This window comes from Hippopotamus amphibius, chromosome 5 (genome assembly GCF_030028045.1).
Source record: "Hippopotamus amphibius kiboko isolate mHipAmp2 chromosome 5, mHipAmp2.hap2, whole genome shotgun sequence".
Classification (NCBI taxonomy): Eukaryota; Metazoa; Chordata; class Mammalia; order Artiodactyla; family Hippopotamidae; genus Hippopotamus; species Hippopotamus amphibius.
In genome coordinates this window covers 84,536,158-84,557,340 of record NC_080190.1, presented here as the reverse complement: position 1 = coordinate 84,557,340, position 21,183 = coordinate 84,536,158, and the positions used below count along the sequence as shown (strand labels likewise).

Genomic DNA, 21,183 nt, shown 5'->3' with positions numbered 1-21,183 from the left:
TGACTTCACAGGTCACAGTTTTAACCTCTGCGCGATGCTGCCGGTACCTAGCACAAGGTGATGAGTATATGTTGAATGAATGATTCCGGCTACAGAACCTTAAAGCTCACGAAAGGCCCACCCAGACACTGAAGCTTCCAGCCACAAGCCCTTCCGCTAAGGCCCCAGCGCAGGATCAGGACCCCGGATCCTGAGCCTGAAGCCTGGCGTGGCGGAGGGGCGGGGCATCGCGGCCCGGGGGCGGGGTCGCCTTTTCGCATTCCGCCAAGCTTGTACCTCTTCTCTTGCCGTAGTGTCTGAAACCGGAAGCTCGCCCGAGGTGTGCTCCACATTTCCGGGCGAGAGCTGGGCTCCCTGGTGCCATGTGGGAGCTGCTGTGAAGATTCTTTGGCCTCTCGGTTTTGCCCGAAGTTGCGCTCGCGGTGAGCAGGAGCTGTGGGTCGGCGGGGGGAGGGGGAGGAGCGGTAAACAAGGTGTCCGCGGGTTTTCGAGTCTCCGCCGAGTCGAGGCTGAGACACGTTCAACGCGGCCTCTGGGGCTGTCATCAGCTGTTAATTAAGGCTGTTGCTTTACGGCTTGCACCTCCGGCGTCCGCGAGTCCCTGGGAGGCAGGTGATGTGTCCGCGGCCGCGCTGAGCGCGAAGGAAGGTGGCTCGGACGGCAGGCATTTGCTGCTTGCCGTTAAGCCACCTTCTGATTTTTCAGAGGCGTCTCACGGTGGTTCTGTGTCTCAGCCTGGGTTTTTAGAACTTCGCTGGCGTGAACGATGACGTCCTTAGCCCAGCAGCTCCAACGACTCGCCCTCCCTCAAAGTGATCCCAGCCTCTTATCTAGAGATGCAGTTGCCTCTTTGTTGTTTGACCCCAAGGAAGCGGCCACCATCGACAGGGACACCGCCTTCGCCATCGGTGAGCTGCCCTTTAACTTAGAAAAGCTCTGGGAAAGCGTGTGTTGCCGGGATGTTTGCTGTATTTTCTTGTTTCCTTTTCCGACCCGCCCTCTTCCTTGGCGGTTTCTACCTCGCTAACTGGACTTAACGTTGTTAACGGAGGGAGAGTAACAGCCCTGCGCTAGATGCGTGAAATGTATATATACAGGCAGCGGTATCTGAATTTCACAGGTGAATAAACGAGGTTGGGGGCGGGGCTCACCTAACGTGTAGAGGGGAAGAACAGTCAAAAGGGGCTGGAGGCAGTGGCTGGGAGATAGGGGAGGGGTCTTTCCAGGACTGGCATAGCTATTGTATTGACATTGTGTTGTATTGAAGAAAAAAAGAAAAAAGGGCCTCCTGCCAGGAGGTATTTTCTGTTCTCCTAGTTAGTGAGAGGAGATTTATTCTCTGTGTTGGAAACTAGAAATATATGTTTGGGACTGTGTTACAGATTATATATGCTAAAAAAAATTAGATTTTTAGAGAAAAGTAAAACTGTAAAAGAGGGATGAGGAAGAGTTTGCTTGCAAAGAATTGTTAGATAAACTGGCCTTTTCCTAGGATGCACTGGCCTGGAAGAGCTGCTTGGCATCGATCCTTCCTTCGAGCGTTTTGAAGCACCGTTGTTCAGCCAGCTAGCAAAAACCTTGGAGCGCAGCGTCCGGACCAAAGCAGTGAACACACAGCTGGATGAGAACATTTCATTATTTCTTATTCACCTGTCCCCTTACTTCCTGCTGAAGCCGGCACAGAAGTGTCTGGAGTGGTTGATCCACAGGTAGCAAATGGAACTACAGAAGTAATTATGGCCTAATAACAGTGGTCTTTTTAAAAAAATTAAGTGATGAGAACATTTACCAATTTAAAGTTGAAAAATTAGGTGTATTAAGAGATTAACACGATTTGTATGGGGTAAGATAAACGTGCCCTTCTACTGTTGAACTCAGGTTTACTGATAGTGAAAAGTAGAAGTACTGAAGATCTTAATAGTCTAACCTCGTTAGTTCTTAGAGGTCCGTATCACTTTGCCATTACAAGTTGTTACTGTGTATTTGGGGTAAACGTCTTTCCAAAATAACAAAAACAGTAGTTTGGGAAGAGGGTAATAGTATTCTCTAAAATACTGTAACTTAAGGAAAGCGATAATAGCTAATGTGTATTGAACACCAGGCCTTATGGTAAGCACTTCACATGTGTTATCTCAATGCTCCCAACATTCCTGTGGGAAGATGCTTCTCTTATCCCCATCTTACATTTGAGAAAACAGGTGTAGAAGAGTTAAGTTGGCCGAGTCACGTAACTAGTAAGCAGAGATACAAATTTGTTTCCAAGGTCTGATCTTTCATCTACTTTGGAAATTGTCTCTGTAAGTTTACTTAGTTTATTTTCTCATTTACTCATGTTACATTGGTATCACATCATAGTTTATACATTTTTGTTTTTTCTCCTATGTATGTTTTAAAAACAGAAAGGTTTCCACTTCATTAATTGGAGGCATGGGGGTAAGGGAAGCCAGTGAGTCACTGAGAAAACATAAGTTTAACCTGGGTCTTCTGATTATCATGTCATTAGATTCATCAGACAAAAATGAATCAAACCTGTGCTGTCTCCCTCTGTCTTCTAGCATTTAATTTCCCGCAAATAGCTCATTACTGTAAGGAGTACTTTTTGCATTTGGTTTTGCATTTATTTATTCATGTAACATTTATTTAGCAAACATTAAGTTCAGTACAAGGATGCATAGGCTATCGTTTCTTAATGTTTTGAAATAGATACCATAATAAGGGTGTATACAAATTTCGGGGTATGTGGTGCTGCCTGAAGTAGTTGAAGAAAGCTTCATGGAGAAAGTGATGTCTTGGCTAGTGCTGGAGCCGTATTATAAAACTAATAAAAGGCAAAGGGTGTGGTGCTGTAAGAAAGATACAGGTGAAAGGATAGGAGAGTTTAGAGAGACATAAGAGGGATCACTTGGCTGGGAGAATTAAGAAAAACATCTTGAAAAAGAAGGCATTTGAGCTAGAACTTAAAGGCTAGAGAGGATTTAATGGCTCTGACAGAATTAATAAATCTATCTTACATCATTAGGGTGGCGCGACCAATACCAAGTTTTGTGAATTTAGTGGACAAGTTATATGTGGTTGTAATTTGATAATTTTTTTTTTTATTCAAAGAAGGTAATATGGTTTTCTTTGTAATTAGTTTTCTGGTTTTAGGATTATGGTAGTTAGGTGAGCTGAGGAAACTAGGCTGTGGAAGGTAAACTTTGGAGCTTGGAGAGAAGCTGAGGGTTGCTGCCTAGTTGACCAGTTTGGTTTTCTTTTGGTTTGACTGCAGTGATCCCAAAGCCATGTTAATGTAATAATGGGTTTTTAAAAAAAAGTTGAGAGAAAGTGAACGGATGTCAATTTTGATATTGAATATTTTGAACACCTGCTGCATGAGAATTGGCTTTCATGCCTGTGCTTTCAGTGCGCTATACCTTGCTTAAAGCTGTATGGCTGTTTTAAGTGGATTTAGCTCATGATACACCATTTGGACATGTGAAGAAATACATACTTGTAAGTTTTGTGTCAGTTTGAATTGTTTGCTTTCTTCCCCCAGGTTCCACATCCATCTTTATAATCAAGATAGCCTCATTGCTTGTGTTCTGCCGTACCACGAGACGAGAATATTTGTGCGGGTTATACAGCTTCTGAAAATTAATAATGCAAAGCACAAGTGGTTCTGGTTGTTGCCAGTTAAGGTATGATTGTTGAATGACACATATGTATAATCATTGCAAACCCTCATTAAAGTACAATTTGAAAAAAGTCATTGGTGCTCCTGAGAGTAGACCAGGTATTACCTCCATCACTTTTATTTCCTAACTTCCAGTTGAAACTGTTATGAACGATAGCTGACTTTTATTTAGTACCTGATATCAGGATAAGCAACTTGTATTTTATTATTTTGGATTCTCACAAAACTCTATTTTTACAGATGAGGACAGGCTCAGAGATTTAAGTTACCAAAGTTACTTAATGCCAAAGTTCATGTAACTCTAAAGTGGCAGAGTTGAGATTTAAATCCAGATCTGATTCTAAAACTTGTCTTTCCACTGTACCATGCTGTCTGCCATTTTAAATTTTGGAACTGAAAAGCTGAAAAAACCAAATCTAACCAATGGAGTTGCTAAGAATGTAGAGAATCCAGATTTAGATAAATACATATCAAAATGCAACACACGATAAGTAAGTGTTTTTCACTGAGTACCTCCACACTCATTGCTGGCCCTTCTCTTGAATTTCTAAAGTTTGCACAATTTTATATGTTAAATCTCTTCTTTACTGCCAGTAATAAAGACTATATTTTGTATTTATGAACTGCAGCGCTTTGAAGCTGTTACTTTGGTAGGTACTTTAAAAATGATGATGAGTTGATGAATGTCTTAAGTAATAGCTGGTTCTTTCTGTCTGTAATAGCAATCTGGAGTACCCCTAGCTAAAGGAACTTTAGTTACCCACTGCTACAAAGATCTTGGCTTCATGGATTTCATTTGCAGTCTGGTGGCAAAATCTGTGAAGGTAAGCAGGAAATTGTTTTGTGAACATATAATTCCGTTAGAAGGTTGCTTCCTGCGCATGGAGAAGACAAACAAAGGCCCTCTTCAGTCGGTGGGACTGAAGCAGTGCCTTTTGTTAAAGGACCTGCTGTTTTGGAGCATTCCTTGATCAGCCTTTCATCACCAAAGCTGTTCTTCTACAAAAATAAATTACTCTCTTCCTTGCCAAATTCTGTTTACAGTAACTGTTTAAACAAAGACACAATCTAAAAATGTCAGGAAGGTTGCTCGTTCTTGTCATATTTAACTGAACTGTTAAATGTTTATTTAATGTTACGTATGGTAAAATTAAAGTGTCAGCCTGAAGTAGTTGAGAGCTGCAAATATTTTTATGCTTTCATCTAATTGGCCTTTCATGTCTAAATGTGTGTGGTTTGTGGTTTTTGTTCCAGGTTTTTGCTGAGTATCCTGGGAGTTCAGCTCAGTTGAGGGTGCTCTTAACTTTTTATGCTTCTACCATCGTGTCTGCTCTGGTGACTGCCGAGGACTTATCTGACAATGTAGTTGCCAAGCTGTTCCCATATATTCAAAAGGTTGGCCCCACTCATGTGTAAAGTAGATTATTTTGTACTTGAAGGAAGTTTCTTGCTTTTGAAAATTTCACTCTGGCATAAATGTTTTTACATTGAGAGTTTATTTCAGGTGGTTGATGAAATTTAATATTTAGGTAAAAGATAATGAGTTCTTAAAGACTTGCCAGGGTGGGATCTTAGTTAGGGCTCCTTAAGAATGAACGTTGGCTGTTTGGCCCTGCCATCTTCTCCCAGATCTTTCTGAGCAGTCAGGTTACCTCAGTGGAAAGAGAATGGATTAGAAAATCTCTTCAGGGCAGAGGCTCCCTTACCATTCCTTTTGCACTGACTTCTGCTTCTCAGTGTTTTTTGTCTCCGGGCAGTGCCTCATTGCCTCCCTTCCCAGATTTCCCATGGAGGAACTGCTTTGCTTCCCACCAGTGTCCTCAAATTATTGTCTTTAATCAGACACTGTTTTGTTTCTGATTGAAGCCTCCCTTACACAGGTGGATGTTTGCATATAAAAGAAGACTCCTTGGCTCCTGTTAGCATGTGTAGTGGATGTTTGAGTTGGGAGACCTTCTGACATCCCTCTGTCATGTGCAAGAGACTTGTCTCATTTCCATGTCCCCTCAGGAAAAGGGGCCAACATCTTGATTTTTTACTTTCAAGGATTGTTGACTCTCAGTGTGCCTTAGGTTGTATTAATCTCTAATTTATGACACTTCCGATTTGCCAAAGTAAAGTAACATTTTAAGTAGGATAAAATAACATAGTTTGTCATTTTCCCTTATATTTTAAAAAATTTTTAGGGATTGAAATCATCTTTACCAGATTACAGAGCTGCAACCTACATGATAATATGTCAGATTTCGGTGAAAGTGACCCTGGAAGACACCTTCGTCAATTCCTTGGCTTCACAGATCATCAAAACGCTGACCAAAATTCCCTCTCTGATCAAGGAAGGATTGGGTTGCTTGATAGTGCTCCTGCAGAGACAGAAGCCAGAGAGCCTGGGGAAAAAGTACGTACAGTTGAATTGAGAATGGTAATAATCAGAGGTGAATGAAGTTATCTTGAATAGTTTTTTTCATAAGATACATTTTATTTTGTTTTTTAAAATGACCATTCATTGTCTAACTTGTGAAGTCAACGTCTTATGTCTTGTTTCTTCAAAGGCCATTTCCTCACTTGTGTAGTGTTCCTGATCTTGTTACACTACTTCATGGGATTTCTGAAGTACACGACGTCAGTCCTCTTCTGCGTTACATGCTTCCCCATCTGGTTTTCTACATCGTTCATCATGTTACAGGTATGTGGCTTTACATGCTGTATCCAAGAACTCACTTTCTCACATGTGATTCTCTTAAGGTAGGAACTGTACTCTTGTTAATGTCTTTAAGATATTTAGAGTTTCTGCTCTCTGTTTATGTGTAATTTATTTTTCTAAATAGAGAAGTGTTTGGGATGGGGAGCAGGTTTGTCTAAGGAAAATCTTTGTAAATTGAGTAATATGCTGTGTTTTTGTTTTTGTTTTATGTGTGTGTTGTTACACAGTCTTTACATGAAATAGACTATGGAATTATTTTAAAACAATTAAAACATTACTCGGTAAAACTTTCTCTTCTCATTTAGATGTATAATGAACTTTAGTGATTCATTTACAGTAAATATCTAGTTGCCAAAAAAGTTTTTCTCCCGGGAGCCATTGAAAATATAAGACCAAGAAAATCTTATGGATAAAAATTCAGATTTTTAAAAAGCCAGAAAGTTAATTAGAAAGTGATAGTTTGCATGATATTGTGTTTTGCCCTTCGGTAAATACAGAAAGACAAGGAAGAAATACTTGGTTCTGTTGCTGCTGGAGTAAGAAAGACATCCTAAGAAAGTCATCTCTAAAGTTATGTCAGTCTGTTGGAAAATAAGGTTTGCTTAACTCAATCTCAGTTTAAACGTGAGTTTCAGAAACATGACTGGCACAAATGAAAGTGTACCTTCCCTGTTCTGATGGTGATGAATAATGAAGCCAGGGCTAACATTGACTCATTCATAAATCTGGAATGGAAGATGGCAGCTCTTGGTTTAATAAGGAGGCATTGAGATGAAAGTTTAGCCTGTATTCAGAGGTAGTTTCTTGAAATGTAGGTTCATGTCCCAGCTTCACCACTTGTCACGTGACCTGGAGAAAGACTATATTTTTTGGACTTCCGTCTCATTAATGAGAGAGGCATGATGGTACTTGTTTTTATAAAATACAGAGAATTTCAGGAAAAGGGTAAATGAAGGTAATGTATACGAAAGTGGTTTGAAAAGATATAAATGACTAAATAGGTGAAGTACACTTTTGGAAATAGGTAAAAGGCTGAATATCAATATATATATTTTAAAGTTATTCTTGTAGAAAGATTTTCTGCTGTAAAAAATCTTAATAGCATAATAACATAAGCATGCAAAAAAAGTTTTCCTGAATCAATTTTAATTTGTTATTTATGCTAAGGAGAAGAAACTGAAGAGATGGATGGTCAAATCTACAGGAGACTTTTGGAAGCCATACTTACAAATATAACCCTGAAGAACAACTTAGACTATATGTTGGCGAGGTAAGCTGTTACTTAACATTTGTATTTTTGTGGCTTAGTATAGTTTTCAGGGTTAGTTAACAGTTTCCCAGTTTCCCTTTATAATGTATTTCTTGCTGTGTCCATGTCCTTTTTTTTTTTTTTTTCTTTCTTTCTGGCCATGCCTCACGGCTGGTGGTATCTTAGTTCCCTGGCTAGGGCTTGAACCTGGGCCTCGTCAGTGAAAGCACCGAGTCCTAACCTCTGGACCGCCAGGGAAGTCTCCATGTCATTTCATTTTATTATGAGTACCTAGTCCAATAATTGTAGTAACAGTAAAAGAAGTAATTTCTCGTTTGTCTTTAGTGCATATATGTGATCGTGGGAAGTTAATAAGGAAGCTATATTTTGGTTATACTATATGTAATCTATGGTTTAAAATTTCCTATTAATAAGTGGACCAGGATGCCTGAAACAATACATCACAGTTGGTAATCACTAAATATCAATTAGGAACTTAATATTGAGGGTTAGCGTGAAGTAAAGATAGTTCAGTCTCTCGTTTTCTTTTCTTACTTGAAGGGCAACTTGATACAGTGAAAAGAGTGTAGTCATAGTGGTCGGACGTAGGTTTAAATCCTGCTTCTTATCATCTCCGGGCTAGTAGAGTGGTAAGTTCTGAAGGTCAGGCTACATGGATCTGGTTTTACTGTTGTGTATCATTGTGGGTCGTTGGGCAGGTACCTATCCGCTGGGTGTGTCATTTGTGTCCCTTGCTCCCACATTGGTTTGTGAATTAAATGAGGTTAAATACACAAAGTACTGCTGAGAGCTTGACTCTGGGATCAGACAGGGCTCAGAAGCCCTGCTCTACTTTTTGTGGCACAATAGGGCTTACTGAGTATTGCCTTTTGTGGCTGTTCTTATTTGACCTCAGGCAGATAGTCTGAGTTTTTGTGTCTGTAAAATGAGTCTAATTCTGCCTTTTCAAGGTCTGACATAATGTTTCTAAAACACCTAGAAGGTAGTAAGTATTCAATAAATAGTTAACTCTCATGTCTGCTGGTATTTGTTTTGTTTTGCAGCCTTCTTTTTGAAGAGTATATTTCATATAATTCACAGGATGAAATCGATTCTAATAAAGTATCTTTGCTTAATGAGCAGTTTCTTCCACTTATCAGACTTTTCGAAAGCAGGTAAGTTGTGTGTGTGTTTGTGCCCTTCTTAATGTGTACCTCTTATTTTATAGAGAGATGATTCAAAGTCACAGCTTAATGTAGTGAATGAATTGTAAAGAGACTGTTCTTCTTTTCTACCTTTCAGGAAGGGACAGTTAGAGGATTTCAATATATTTGAAATATAAAGAGGAGATAGGGGTTGTGTGGGGACTATGAAGAGTATAATTTTTTTTTTCAAATCCACACTTTTACTTATTTACTTTTCAATAAGTTTAAATCCTTGAAAGGTACAGCATCACACGAATTTGTGTCCAATGGCCTTAGCAGGAAGGTTGCTTTGGAATTTGGCCCGAACCATGCCACTGCTTCCATGAGCACGAGTTATCTTTCCCCAGATTACGCGGGTTTTGTCAGATTTTTCCACCAGGAGTTACTGTGTTGTTCTTTGCTTTGTACACATAAGCACTTCTCTTGCCTAGATAGATTTCAGTTTCATCTCGAGTATGTACACCTTCAATTTTCAGGAGAGCTGTGTGTTCCCTCTGGTTCCGTAGACACCGCTGATAGCCAGCAGGAATGGCCTTGGACCACAGCCTTCCAGACATATTTGTCATTTTAGAAGTCCTGTTCCAGCAGGCCTCCACAGGGCCCAAGATGGCTGAAAGAGAAAAGAGTGTAATTCTTTTATATAGACTTTTGGTTGTTGAAATAATCATAGTAACAGACTTGATCAGTATCATTTGGTTTTACGTATTCCATTTGTGAAAAATTTAAGTCAATCTCAGTAACTTAAAAAATTACTTTTTTTTCTTTTATGCATGTGTTGTGTGTGGTTAATAACTTTATTGAGTATAATGAACTGTTTAATTTCATCCCAGATATCCCAAAACATTAGATGCTGTATTAGAGGAACGCCTAAAGGAAATTACAGACCTGAAAAAACAGGAGCTTTTTCACCAGTTTATCTCTCTTTCTACCAGTGGAGGAAAGTATCAGGTAACTTTTTCTTCAGGGGAATTATGACACTTACGGGTATTTGTGTGGTTAGTTGAAGAACTCCAAAGGAAATTTGCTACTTCACTTCTCTGGGAAGTTTCATGGAGAGAGAAGATTTTATACAGTTTGTCTAGTTACCTGACTCTGAGGCAGGAATTAAATGATTGGGGAAAGGTACAGTAATTTTTAAATAACTGTGAACCTGGTACTGATATTAGGAAAAGTGTTGTTTGGAAATTTTATATATGATGCTCATTTGCAATCACCAGAAGATGACCTAACTCAGGTTTCTAGGGTTCCGTATCTTTCTCCTGTATCTGCACTTCCCACTGCAGTAGCCATCAGTCACGCGCAGCTTTTAAGTTATTTATTAGGAAAAGGGAAGTGGATTTTGTTTCATGATTATGTTAGGACTTCAGAAGTTTTCTGGTGATTTGCTCTAAGTCTTTATCCCCGAAGTTAGACGTTTAAGTTGTTCTTATCTGTTCACCTTGAAAATGAATATTGGGAAGAGAAATATGAGTGTTTTGGGTTTTCTCTTCCATAATTAGGCTTTCATCTTTAATGGTATTTCATTTCCAAATCATAGATTGATAGACTTCCTTCTTAATCTGATGACATAAAGAAATGAAGCTGTCACTAATTTGTGTCACTGTTATTTAGATGAATTGCATTCTCTTTTCAGTGATCTACTTTTTTATTTATATTTTCATTTAGGTGCTAATACAGTGCTTTATCTTAGGTGCCTTTCACCTTGGAATCAGATATACACAGAGAGCACAGAATTACTTCATAGAATTACTTCACTAATTTAAACCTACATGTAGACACAGGTATACACAAAATTACAGTAGTCACGATACAGATTTTTGTATCTGTTGCAACTCATACTGTGTTCTGGAGGCAAAGGTTTTGCTTTACTTTTTACTTTCGGTTTACTCTACTTTTTGGTTACTGAAATTAGACAGTTGTGACTGAATGTGTTAGGCAGTGTGGTGTGGTTTTCCCTGGTTTTTCTTCTTGATGATGAACTACTCAAATTTAATGGCGAAATCATGTGGTAACTGTAGTGAATCCTATAGTTTTTAGCAGATTCTGATACCTCGTTGATGCTCAGTCTGAATCATCCGCTTGCTCCTGTGAGACTTCTGGCCGTTAATCATCTGAAAAATGTCATGACAACATCAAAGGTTTGTGCCAGATAGCTTTCATTTGTGATGTTTTTATCCTTACGATGAACAGTGTAATTCCAGAATGAGAAATTGAAGTTACCACGTAGAATCAATATTGTGTAACTATAGAGATAAGCCGAATAAAGCAGATGGGTGTTCACTAGACAAAGACTGAGGACCATACTTGCTGGAAGCCAGCATTTTAACCTGCATACATCCTGGTAGCAGCTGTTTTCACGTTTCCACATTCCAGAAGATTAGGTTAGCTTTAGTCGAGAGTTTCAAGCTGGAGTTTATGGATTAATTTACAGAGGGTCACAAATTATCAAAGAATTTTTTAGTTTTGAAATTTGATAGTCGTAGGTTTAACATGAGCGTATTTGGGGACATCAGAATGAAAGCTTTTGGAGCCCTGTTCATGTACCTTCCAGTCGCATTTGTCTTTAAAATTTTGGTGGCTCCAAAGTACAGAAGCTGACAATTTGTAAATAAAGCCTTTATACCAAAATGATAATTTACCAAGACTTTGCCGTGACTCTAGTCATTCAAGCCAATTTTTTGCTGTATTCGCTTACCACTGATATTATTTTCTTAAAATTTGTCTTTAGCTTCTTTTAAATGGACTTATTTTTTCACATAGCTTTTTATTTTAATTGAATTATGGTTGACTTACAACATTATATTTCAAGTGTACAACATAGCAATTTAATATTCTTAGAGATTATAGTTCATACACAGCTAATATAAAATGTAGACTATATTCCCCATGCTATTCACTGCATCCTTATAAATTATTGAATTTATATCCAGTAGTTTGTACTTCTTTATCCTCTTCACCTGTTTCACATAGCTTTTAAGTCATGGGTTTGAAGTGCTAATTGTATGTACATTTTACTATAGTTAATATAATTCCAAATAAAATGTTCATCAGTGTAATATCTAAAATCATCTCATGTACTACCATTTGCATATTTGGAAAGTCTCTGGAGTAGAGAAGGTGGTAGCAGAGTTTAGTTTCTCCATAGTGCATAGTAGTACAAACACACTGAACTCTAAATTTGTGTCCTGGCCATTAGAACCAGATTCATATTACAAGTAGAATTTAACCTCAGCTAATCATAATTACCATGTTAAATTTATTTCATTTTGAATTTTACTTTTTTTAAAAAATTTTTTTTACTTTTTGACTTACAATTTTTAAAATATTTTAAAAATATTTTCTATTCTTTATATTTTTAAAGAATTATACTTAGTTTTTAAAATGGTCGATTTACTCAAATTTGAAAAATAATGCTTTGCTTGATTCATTTCTGATCTGGTACACATTACGTTTCTTTCATAAATTGCTGGTAGGTTTGTCTCATTGATTTGTTGGGTAATTAAACTCAGTGAATACTGTTCTTTGTGGTAATAGGAAGATTTCAGTGCCTAGAATAAAAAAGGGATTCCTGGAATCTCCTAATATTCTTGAAGCCATCGTCATCCTTCCTGCTTTTAATCCTGTCTTCCCCTGTCCTTCTCTGGATTTGTTAGTTTGTCAACAAACAGCAGTGTATACATTCAACTTACAGGCTTAAGTATTGTAATCGCAGTTAATGCCTTTCTTTGCATGCTTTGATTTCCTTTTCTTTTCTCCATAATGTCTGGACATAGGTTCTGTTTTAGAATTCCAAGATTGGGCTGTTTGGCTACTTGTTAGCTTTTGAGAAAATTTTGGCATTTGGCATTAAACTTTGACTTCTATTTTGAGAATTCTAGGGATTTTACTTTTGTCTCCCAATCTTCTGACCTACATTTTTTTCTGTAGGATTATTTACCTTTTTTTTTTTTATTTTTCTTTTCACTGCCTACAGGTAGAGATATTTTGAGTTTGGTTAGCAGTGTCTTATTTTTCTGTTACTGTGAATGATTTTATGCTTTATTTTCTTTCGTTACTTAAAAGTATGAACAGCTTGGCACTCTCATCAGTACATCATCATCCTTGTAAAAACACTGAAAAATTAATAGCTAACTTTTAACACTGCTTACTATGTCTGAGGCACTGTTTTAAGCATTGATATGTATTGTCTGGTCCTGTAACAATTCTTTGAGGTAGCTACTATTATTAGCCCTGTTTTCTAGATCAGAATAATGAGGCTTAGGAAGGTCAAGTAACTTGCTCAAGGTCGCACAGCTGGTAAGTGGTAGAGCTAGGATTTAAACCTAAACATTCTGGTTTTTTAGCCTATGCATTCCCAAAATCTAGGTTCTCATTTTAACAAGATGAACTCTTTAATGCAAAAATTGTATTTCAATTACGCATTTTATTATGTTTTCAATGGAAACTGGAAAAAGCTTGTACCAAGCAATTATTCATCTCAAAAGGACTTCTAGAGATTGCCTAGTTCAATGCAAGTGTGCTTAGTTGAATTTGCATCCAGGTCAGCAGAGCCTGTTTTCCTTGACTGGTATTCTGGAGTGCTTTTCACAAAACCGTGCTTCTTTTCTAATGTAAAGTCTCAAGAGGTTTTAGCAACAACTAAAATAATATTTTTTTTTCTGTCGCTCAGGAGAGTATCGATGAGTCTTTCATAAAAGAAGCTATTTTAACCCGACTAGGTGATGATAGCATAGATGTTGTTTTGTCAGCTGTAAGTGCTTTTGAGGTGAGTGAACTCCTTCACTGAAATGCATGTTTTGTTAGTAAATATTTTCTTACCTTCCTTTCTCACATGAATCTCTGCTCTAGGCAGGAATATATTTGGAAAGCATTCTTTCATTGGAAATTTGTTTTGTTGAGAGCACAGACTGAAGCCTGCTGGGGAAAGCACATGGGAGTAATTAGATTACACAGCTTCATATATTTGGAAGATCTTTTAAAAAGGAAAAGTGCTTTGTGAATTTTTATCAATAGTAAATACCTAGAGATCGTGAGAAATTAGCTCCTGAATGCCACTTTTGAGAAATTGCTCTCATAGAACTTTTAAATTATACTGGGATTCTTGGGAGATAAATTCTTTATAATTCATAATTTTTTAAAGTTTGTTTAATAAGCACCATGTTTGAAGCAAGTAAAAATTTACTTATGGGTATTTTTTTCTCTCTAGATTTTCAAACAACACTTTAGTTCAGAAGAGACGGTTTCAAACCTCCTGAATCTCTTTAGAAGAGCAGAACTTCCAAAAAATAGGGGATGGTATGTTTTCATATCTTCTCATACAAAGAAATTAATGAAATTCTTATCTCAAGTTCACTTTTATTTGGGTTTGTGTTTATTGTAGTATTCTCTGTTTTAAATTTTTCTTAATAAAATGGAAAGAGAAGTGTACAATGTATGATGTAATACTGAGATGTGGGAGGTAGGATGGGGAAGGAGCTTTAATTTTTTTACTTTACATAATGTGTTTATTTTTCATAAGGATAATATGTTGCTTAATAATTAAAAACAAATACAGGTATGCTAAATAATAAGCTCAGAGGCACATGATAACCTTCTGTAGTAGTTGATGAGCTTTTGTTATTTCATTTTTGGCACTTTAGCTTTTTGCATGGAAAACTGACTAAGCTCCTTAGAGGATGAAAGCATGTCTTACAGGTTTCTGTATCCTGTTTAGTTCTTAGCACATAGTCTGTGTTCAGATAATATTTTCTAAACTTACAAGTGAATCTCTCTGATTTCTAGTGGAGTTGAGACGTATAGTGTGATATATGTTTTATGCTCTAGGTAACCTAATGATTTCTCAAAAAAAAAAAAAGATTTGACAGAGTTGGTTTAAAATTCATGTCCCAGATAACTCCTTTGTTAGCATGGGATTTTAAGTGCTGTCTTGATGTTTCTCAGTAACGTGCTTGGTGAAGAGACCAGGATAGTGTCAGTTGAGCTGGAAAAATATAATGATGACTTTTTGCTGAACCGAAGTGTAACGTGTCTCAAGCAGGTGCGTTTATATATCTTCTAGGTACCGGGTACTTGAGATAGCAGCAGACATACTAATTAGAGAAGAGATACTGAGTGAAAATGATCAGTTGTCGAATCAGGTGGTGGTGCACCTGCTGCCGTTTATGGTCCTCCACAGCGGTGATGTGGAATCTGCTGAGATGAAAATGGCTGTGTATTTATCAAAATCAGGAATTTGCTCTCTGAATCCTTTATTAAGAGGCTGGAAAGAAGGTAAGAAATTCAGTTGTTTTTTAGAAAAAGTGAACAGGTGACACTTTAAAGAAAGAAGATAACTACAGTTGAAAATTGGCAGTGATTATTATATGAAATTGTTTGTTGTGTTACATGCCAGCAAGATTTAAAAAAATTTTTGCTGATACGAAAAGTATACACTGAAAAGGAAGCTGACCCACTGGCGAATTCATAATTGTAGGAAGAGAAAAATAAAAAGCAGACCTTTGTAGGAAAATTGTAAGACTTTTGCCTAAATTCCTTACCCTGCGTGATCTTTAGGTGAGTGTTGGTGATGTAAGGACCTTCTGGTGTTCAATTTCTTTTTTTTTAACAGCTCTTGAAAATGTGATTAAAAGCACAAAGTCAGGAGAACTGATTGGTGTAGCAAATCAGAAGATGATTGAGTTGCTGGCTAACAATATAAATTCAGGGGATCCCTCTTCAATGTTAAAGATGGTAGGTAGGCTGTCAAAGTCCACCCCCTGGGTTTCCTTCTCATGATCTTATTGGAGTCTTGGTGTTTGCTTTACTGGATCTTTCTTCTTTTTTTTTTAAAATAACGTTTCCGTTCTTGAGTACTTTGTTTTGTTTTAAAAACATAGAGTGTTTAGTATATTTTGCAGATTGTTTGAAATCCTTAACATTTTATATAATTTATTTCATTGTGGTTGTATATTGGACCAGTAGGAATATAATGTGTACTTTTTAACCTTTTTTTCCTCTCATTTGAAATGTTAAAGTCATTTTCTTTGTTAAAATAGCAAAATGTAATCTAACAGAGGAGAAATTTTCTTTTGCCTCAGTAAATCTTTTTAAAGGCAGAAACATCCATTTGGCAAGTGCAATTATGTTCGTTGCAATTTCTGAAATTATTTTTATAATTACTCAGAAATCAGTGCTTACTACTCTTTTGAAGCTTCGTATTTATCATCTCTAAATATAAAACACACAATATCTAGATAGGCAGAGGTAGAGAAGATTCTTTTTATGCAAACCTAGAGCTACCACTCATGGAGTCTGTTTATTTTTCAAGGTGGAGGATTTAATAAATGTTGGAGAAAAGGAGTCCTTTAGCCTGAAGCAGAAAGTGACTTTTCACGTGATCATGGCTGTGCTTGTGTGCTGCTGTTCATCTTCAAAAGAAACTCACTTTCCATTCGCGACAAGAGTCTTCAGTTTGTTGCAGAAAAAAATAAAGAAGCTCGAAAGTGTCATTACTACAGTGGTAAGGAGTGCAAAGTCCCTGGAAAGAAAAGTGACTGCCTGGCCTGTTAATCACAGCAGAACCGAAAACTGGGCTGAGATGCTGAGTCTTTGGATACTGGGGCTGAAATATGAGGCAGCCTTGGGTAGCAGTAGATAGTGGATTAGGCGCTCTCTTCCTTTTGCAGGAAATTTAATTGAATCATGGAATTTCAGATTTGCATTATTTGTGTCTGATAGTTGACTCTCCCCTGTGTGATCTTTATTGGGTAATTATCCAAGCTATACATAACTATGTCTAGTGGTGAGGAGTTCAGTAGATATATTAGTGCTTGAATAAAATATTATTTCATTCTGTTGTGTACTAGAATAGATCTTTTGTATTATTTTAATTTGGATTTTGCCAGTGTACTACTGTCTTTGACAGTTTTACTAAGGAACATGTTTCGGTTATTGATATTTTTACCTAATACCACATCTTGAGGCTATAGATTCTTCTAATATCTGCCATAGAATAGTGTCTTATTTTTAATAGTGTCTTGTTTTTATTTGTTCTCCAGACGTCAGAGGGTTCCTAGTTGTAGGAGTTGCTCAACAATTTGCACGTTCACGTCTACCCTCAGGATTTTATCAGTTCTGGTCATAGCCATTATAGCTCAATTTATGTAAACTTTAAAAGAGTGAGTCTTCATATTTTAAAAAGTTGTCCAGGGAATTCCCTGGTTGGGGAACTTAAGATCCCACAAGCCACATAGTGCGGCCAAAAAAAATTAAAGAAAAAAAGTAACCCAGATGAGCCCTTCTTAACTTCTTTATTTTTTGAAAGTGTGGTGACTTGGACTGTATTATTTCTCGGTGGTAAAGGGTGAAGAAATTGAGTGTTTTATAAATACACAGATAACAGGTTGTTTTATATTTGATACCCTTTCTGAGAGACCCGAGCATGTTTTTGGCTGTAGCAGCACACTGATTTGATGAAATCCCTCAGCAGAGCCGTTACCGTAAAAGTCCGTCTTTGGGTTATTTTCCTTTCAAGATGTTACTCTGCACTCACTTGTACGGAGTCTCGTTTGTCATTTTCCTGCACCATGTCTGTGCTTCCTGTTGGCATTTGTAGTGTGTAATTTCTACGTACCTTAACGTTTTGCTTCCTGTTTAGAATCATCTGCATGTTTGGGGATTTGACCATGTACCTTCCTCACATCAGCTGTAAAAGTGTGGAAAGCGGAAAGTCCCTATAAGGATCTCTTGGAAATCCAATTCCTTATCTTTCTGTTTAGAAACATGATATACCCTTTATTTGATAAGCATAATTACTATGAATAACATTTGCTTTTAGAGATGCTGTTTTAAGAAAATATAGATAAAATGAAGGCATGATTAACTTATTTATGTCTTTTCTTTTGAATAGGGATGGTTAGACCTCTTTAAAAATCTGGTTAAAACTGTTAATCCTCTCCCCACCCAAATACACATATAGACAGAATTTTGAGTATTACCCAGTCGTACAGCCATTGCAGTCCGTCTGTATAAGCCACGTTCAGAACCTCTGTAAACTTGTGCTGTTTTTGCTTCCTTTGACGTCTCAGGAGATCCCCTCAGAATGGCATCTTGAGCTGGTGATGGACAGAGGGGTACCACTGCAGCTGTGGGCACACTACGTGGAGCAGCTCAGCAGTGCCCCGAGGATCGCTGTGGAGGACTCAGTTTTGCTCGTGTTTTCGCTGAAAAATTTTATTCATGCGCTAAAGGCTCCTAAGTCTTTTCCTAAAGGTAGGACAAGCTGTGAATGTTCTGAATGTGATACTGTGGAAAACTGAATTACTGATTCCACAAGTGGCTCTTTGTCTTGAGTGAGACGTTCCCAGCAGTGTGTTCGCATACGTTTATGCAGTGTTTCTCCTCCTCTTCACGTCGCTATAGACAGTACCTGGTGGAATCCTGAACAGCTGAGAGAAGACGGCAGAGACTACCTGCGCTTGCTCATTGGGCTCTTCGATATGATTCTCCGTGGTGCTGATGCCGTTCATTTTCGGGTTCTGATGAAACTTCTCATAAAGGTACCAGGCTTGTCTTTTTCAGGCATACTCTCCCCTTGAAGAAGATGTTGTAGATTCTTTTCGTTGTGACAGGTTTTGGTGAAGATGAAAGTAGACCTTTAAGCAGTGAAGAGTGTGTGTGTGGTGGTGGGTGCAGGCCCCGTAAAGCAGTGCTGAATTGTGACACCAGTTGGTAGGTCGGACAGACTGACGTTGCTGCCGGCCTCCTGACGTGTGTGTTAGGCCTGCTTAGGTGTTTGGTAATCACAGCGGCCAGAACTGTTTGGTTGACTGCTGTCTTTACCGACGAGACACTGCGGTTCAGAGAGGCGATTTAGGATATGCAGTCCCTCAGGGAAGAGATTCATCACCGCACCGTGACCGCCCTGCTGCCAGGCCCAGCGGTCAGTTCTTTGTTGGTCTTACTTGCCCTGTCAGCAGCATCTGACACAGCTGACGCAGCTCACTCCACCCTCACGGTACTTGCTTAGTGAGGCCTCCCAGCATCACTCTTGTCTTGGTTTTCTGCGTGGTGACCTCGTTCTTTCTGTTGTCGTTAAATGTGTTCGAGTGCAAAAGTGAATACCACAGACTGTCAGTCCTCTGAATTCTTTTACATCCAGTCGGTTAAAGTACCAAGCAGAGAGTAATTTTAAGTGACTAGATGAAGCAAAACATTGCAGTAAATAATTTGCTTTCTGTAATTGTACACTAGTGGAAAGAGGACTTGGAATCAACTTATTTGAGTAAAGATTAAACTTGACTATCTTTTTTAATTTAGGTACATCTAGAAGATGTTTTCCAGTTATTTAAGTTCTTTTCTGTTTTATGGACCTACGGTTCTAGCCTCTCAAATCCGCTTAACTGCAGGGTGACAGCGGCGCTGCAGACTCAGGCTCTTTACCTGGGCTCGGCAATGCTGTCTTCCCAGAAGGCTGCATGTAAGCACCGGCTGGCGTCCGCATCTTCTCCAGGTACCACAAGTGGCTTGTTCTGTTCTGTTGTGACCCACTCCTAATGCTTTCTCCATGTGTGGTGTATGAAGCTTGTAGTTTGCAGAATTTCTTTTTTTTTTTTTTTATTAATGTGGGTGCACACTCTTTCTGTCTCCGTATGTATGTATATGTGTGTATATATATTTGTGTATATGTAGACTGTTTCTGATTTCTTCTAAGTATTGCTTTTAAGTTCGAAATGTCAACGATAAATCTCACTGTAACAGATAATAAAAAAGGTTGGTGGTTGATCATGGGCTCTTCATATCCCCCTGTTGGGTTTTTGAATAGTGACAGGGCTGTTTTTTGAATAGTGACAGCCAAACCATCATAATACAATTAAGCATTCAGCTGATTAATTATAAACTCGGTCTCCATTCAGGCAGCCCTCCTGGATTTATCTCTTTTATCAGGTATAAAGTAATTTTCAGGTTGGGCGCTCACTAATGAAACACCCAAAAATAAAACTTGTGTTTTTTTAATAAAGTGAAGTTATAAATTTTGCAAAAGATGCAGAATTTCATGAAGTTGGTGAATGTGCTGTTGAGAAGTGGATTGCCTTGACAAAGCTTTTGACAAATGACAGCGTCTGGCAGAATTAGACCCTACAGTGACAGAAGATGAGAGGGTTGGTGAGGATGATGGAATCATTTAAGTACCAGAGGAATGAGTGGCCCATGGGAAATCTGAACATACTCTTTTTTTTTTTTTTTTTTAAATCACATAAATTAACCCATTTATTATAGGCTAGCAACGTATCAAATGGTCGCGCTTCTACTGGTCCTTCAAGTCCTTCAGTCTTCTGATGGCAGACTTTACTGTGACAGCAGAAGTGGTGTTGTAGGTCCAGGCACCACCAGCTACTGTTTTCATGCAGGAACCACAGTGCCAAATGCCCACAGCTCGTCTCTTCATCTTGGTTTTGCCACAGAAGGAGCAAGTGTACTTGGCGTGCTGGCTGATTTCAATTTTCTTCACCATTTTCCTGAGGGAGGCACCATAGCGGGTCCCGTATTTACCCATGACCCCGACCTTCTTGGTGTGTTTAGGCATGTTACCGCAACCTAGGTCCCAGCCCAGAGAGCTGAACATACTCTTGATTAAATTTTTTATTCCGAAATCACTCTTTATAAATGTTCTGTGAAAGCAAAGTGAATGACCATACATTTTTCGCAGAACAGTTTCTCAGTGTTTGTATTTATTAGCTCCTTGAAAGAGCACATAATTATAACTGTAACCAAAATTTTGTTATATGTGAGGTAGGTACAAAATTTTAAGTTTTATTTACACAGTAAAATCCCATGAATATAATTCTTTCTCCACTACTTACCGTAAACTGCAGTCCCTTCTATAGGTGGATTTACTTTTAAGAAGGCATATTCAGGTTTTTTGCATGTGAACTTCCTGGGCATATTTTAATATGGAGATATTTTGTATGGAGATACCCCAATTTATTAAAATAGTTATTTACTGTTAAACTTGTGAGTTTTCAAAAGAAAGTCATAAGTAGTTAGATTTCCTAATTAGGCATGAAATGTGCTATCCTTTGACATTAAAGGCAGTGGCTTCTGAGGAATCTATGTCTCTTTGTAAATAGCATGGCCAAAGAACCTACCTTTTCCGCTGGTATTGCTGCTAGATGGGCTCCCTTCGTACGCCTGCTGCTTTGCCTACTGTCACCTCCTCGCTTCCTAAAGTACATTTGTATTTATGCTGCCTAGACATGTCACAGTACTCCACCGAAAACAGGAGTTCTTCCTAGAAGCTCAAGAATTGCTAGAGTCCCCCGGGGCCTTATCAATATAGTAAAGTTATTTACATGTTTAAAAGCAAAACTCGAGT

At 38.1% G+C, this 21,183-nt stretch overlaps 2 protein-coding genes across 6 annotated transcripts in view; one reads left to right on the top strand and one right to left on the bottom strand.

The window, feature by feature from the left end:
• Nucleotides 1-298: 298 nt before the first annotated feature.
• The window catches only part of HEATR1 (HEAT repeat containing 1), a 45,964-nt gene continuing 25,079 nt past the window's right edge, over nucleotides 299-21,183 (top strand). Inside the window, exons 1-20 of one of the 5 annotated variants that reach the window (XM_057734392.1) lie at nucleotides 299-422; nucleotides 735-908; nucleotides 1,493-1,709; nucleotides 3,536-3,677; nucleotides 4,396-4,497; nucleotides 4,928-5,068; nucleotides 5,860-6,071; nucleotides 6,226-6,359; nucleotides 7,545-7,647; nucleotides 8,691-8,801; nucleotides 9,662-9,779; nucleotides 10,862-10,969; nucleotides 13,501-13,596; nucleotides 14,038-14,126; nucleotides 14,890-15,101; nucleotides 15,439-15,560; nucleotides 16,138-16,329; nucleotides 17,897-18,080; nucleotides 18,231-18,367; nucleotides 19,128-19,320. In XM_057734392.1, the coding sequence (XP_057590375.1) occupies nucleotides 767-908; nucleotides 1,493-1,709; nucleotides 3,536-3,677; nucleotides 4,396-4,497; nucleotides 4,928-5,068; nucleotides 5,860-6,071; nucleotides 6,226-6,359; nucleotides 7,545-7,647; nucleotides 8,691-8,801; nucleotides 9,662-9,779; nucleotides 10,862-10,969; nucleotides 13,501-13,596; nucleotides 14,038-14,126; nucleotides 14,890-15,101; nucleotides 15,439-15,560; nucleotides 16,138-16,329; nucleotides 17,897-18,080; nucleotides 18,231-18,367; nucleotides 19,128-19,320 (2,755 nt within the window). In that variant the 5' untranslated portion in view covers nucleotides 299-422; nucleotides 735-766. Of the gene's footprint in view, nucleotides 423-705; nucleotides 909-1,492; nucleotides 1,731-3,535; nucleotides 3,678-4,395; nucleotides 4,498-4,927; nucleotides 5,069-5,859; nucleotides 6,072-6,225; nucleotides 6,360-7,544; nucleotides 7,648-8,690; nucleotides 8,802-9,661; nucleotides 9,780-10,861; nucleotides 10,970-13,500; nucleotides 13,597-14,037; nucleotides 14,127-14,889; nucleotides 15,102-15,438; nucleotides 15,561-16,137; nucleotides 16,330-17,896; nucleotides 18,081-18,230; nucleotides 18,368-19,127; nucleotides 19,321-21,183 lie in introns of those variants that run through there. The other 4 variants (XM_057734393.1, XM_057734394.1, XM_057734395.1 and 1 more) reach the window with 4 other exon arrangements.
• LOC130853141 (60S ribosomal protein L37a-like) lies at nucleotides 20,063-20,408 on the bottom strand. The gene has a single exon (XM_057734406.1). The coding sequence runs from the start codon at nucleotides 20,392-20,394 to the stop codon at nucleotides 20,116-20,118; it is 279 nt and encodes a 92-aa protein (XP_057590389.1). The 5' UTR covers nucleotides 20,395-20,408; the 3' UTR covers nucleotides 20,063-20,115.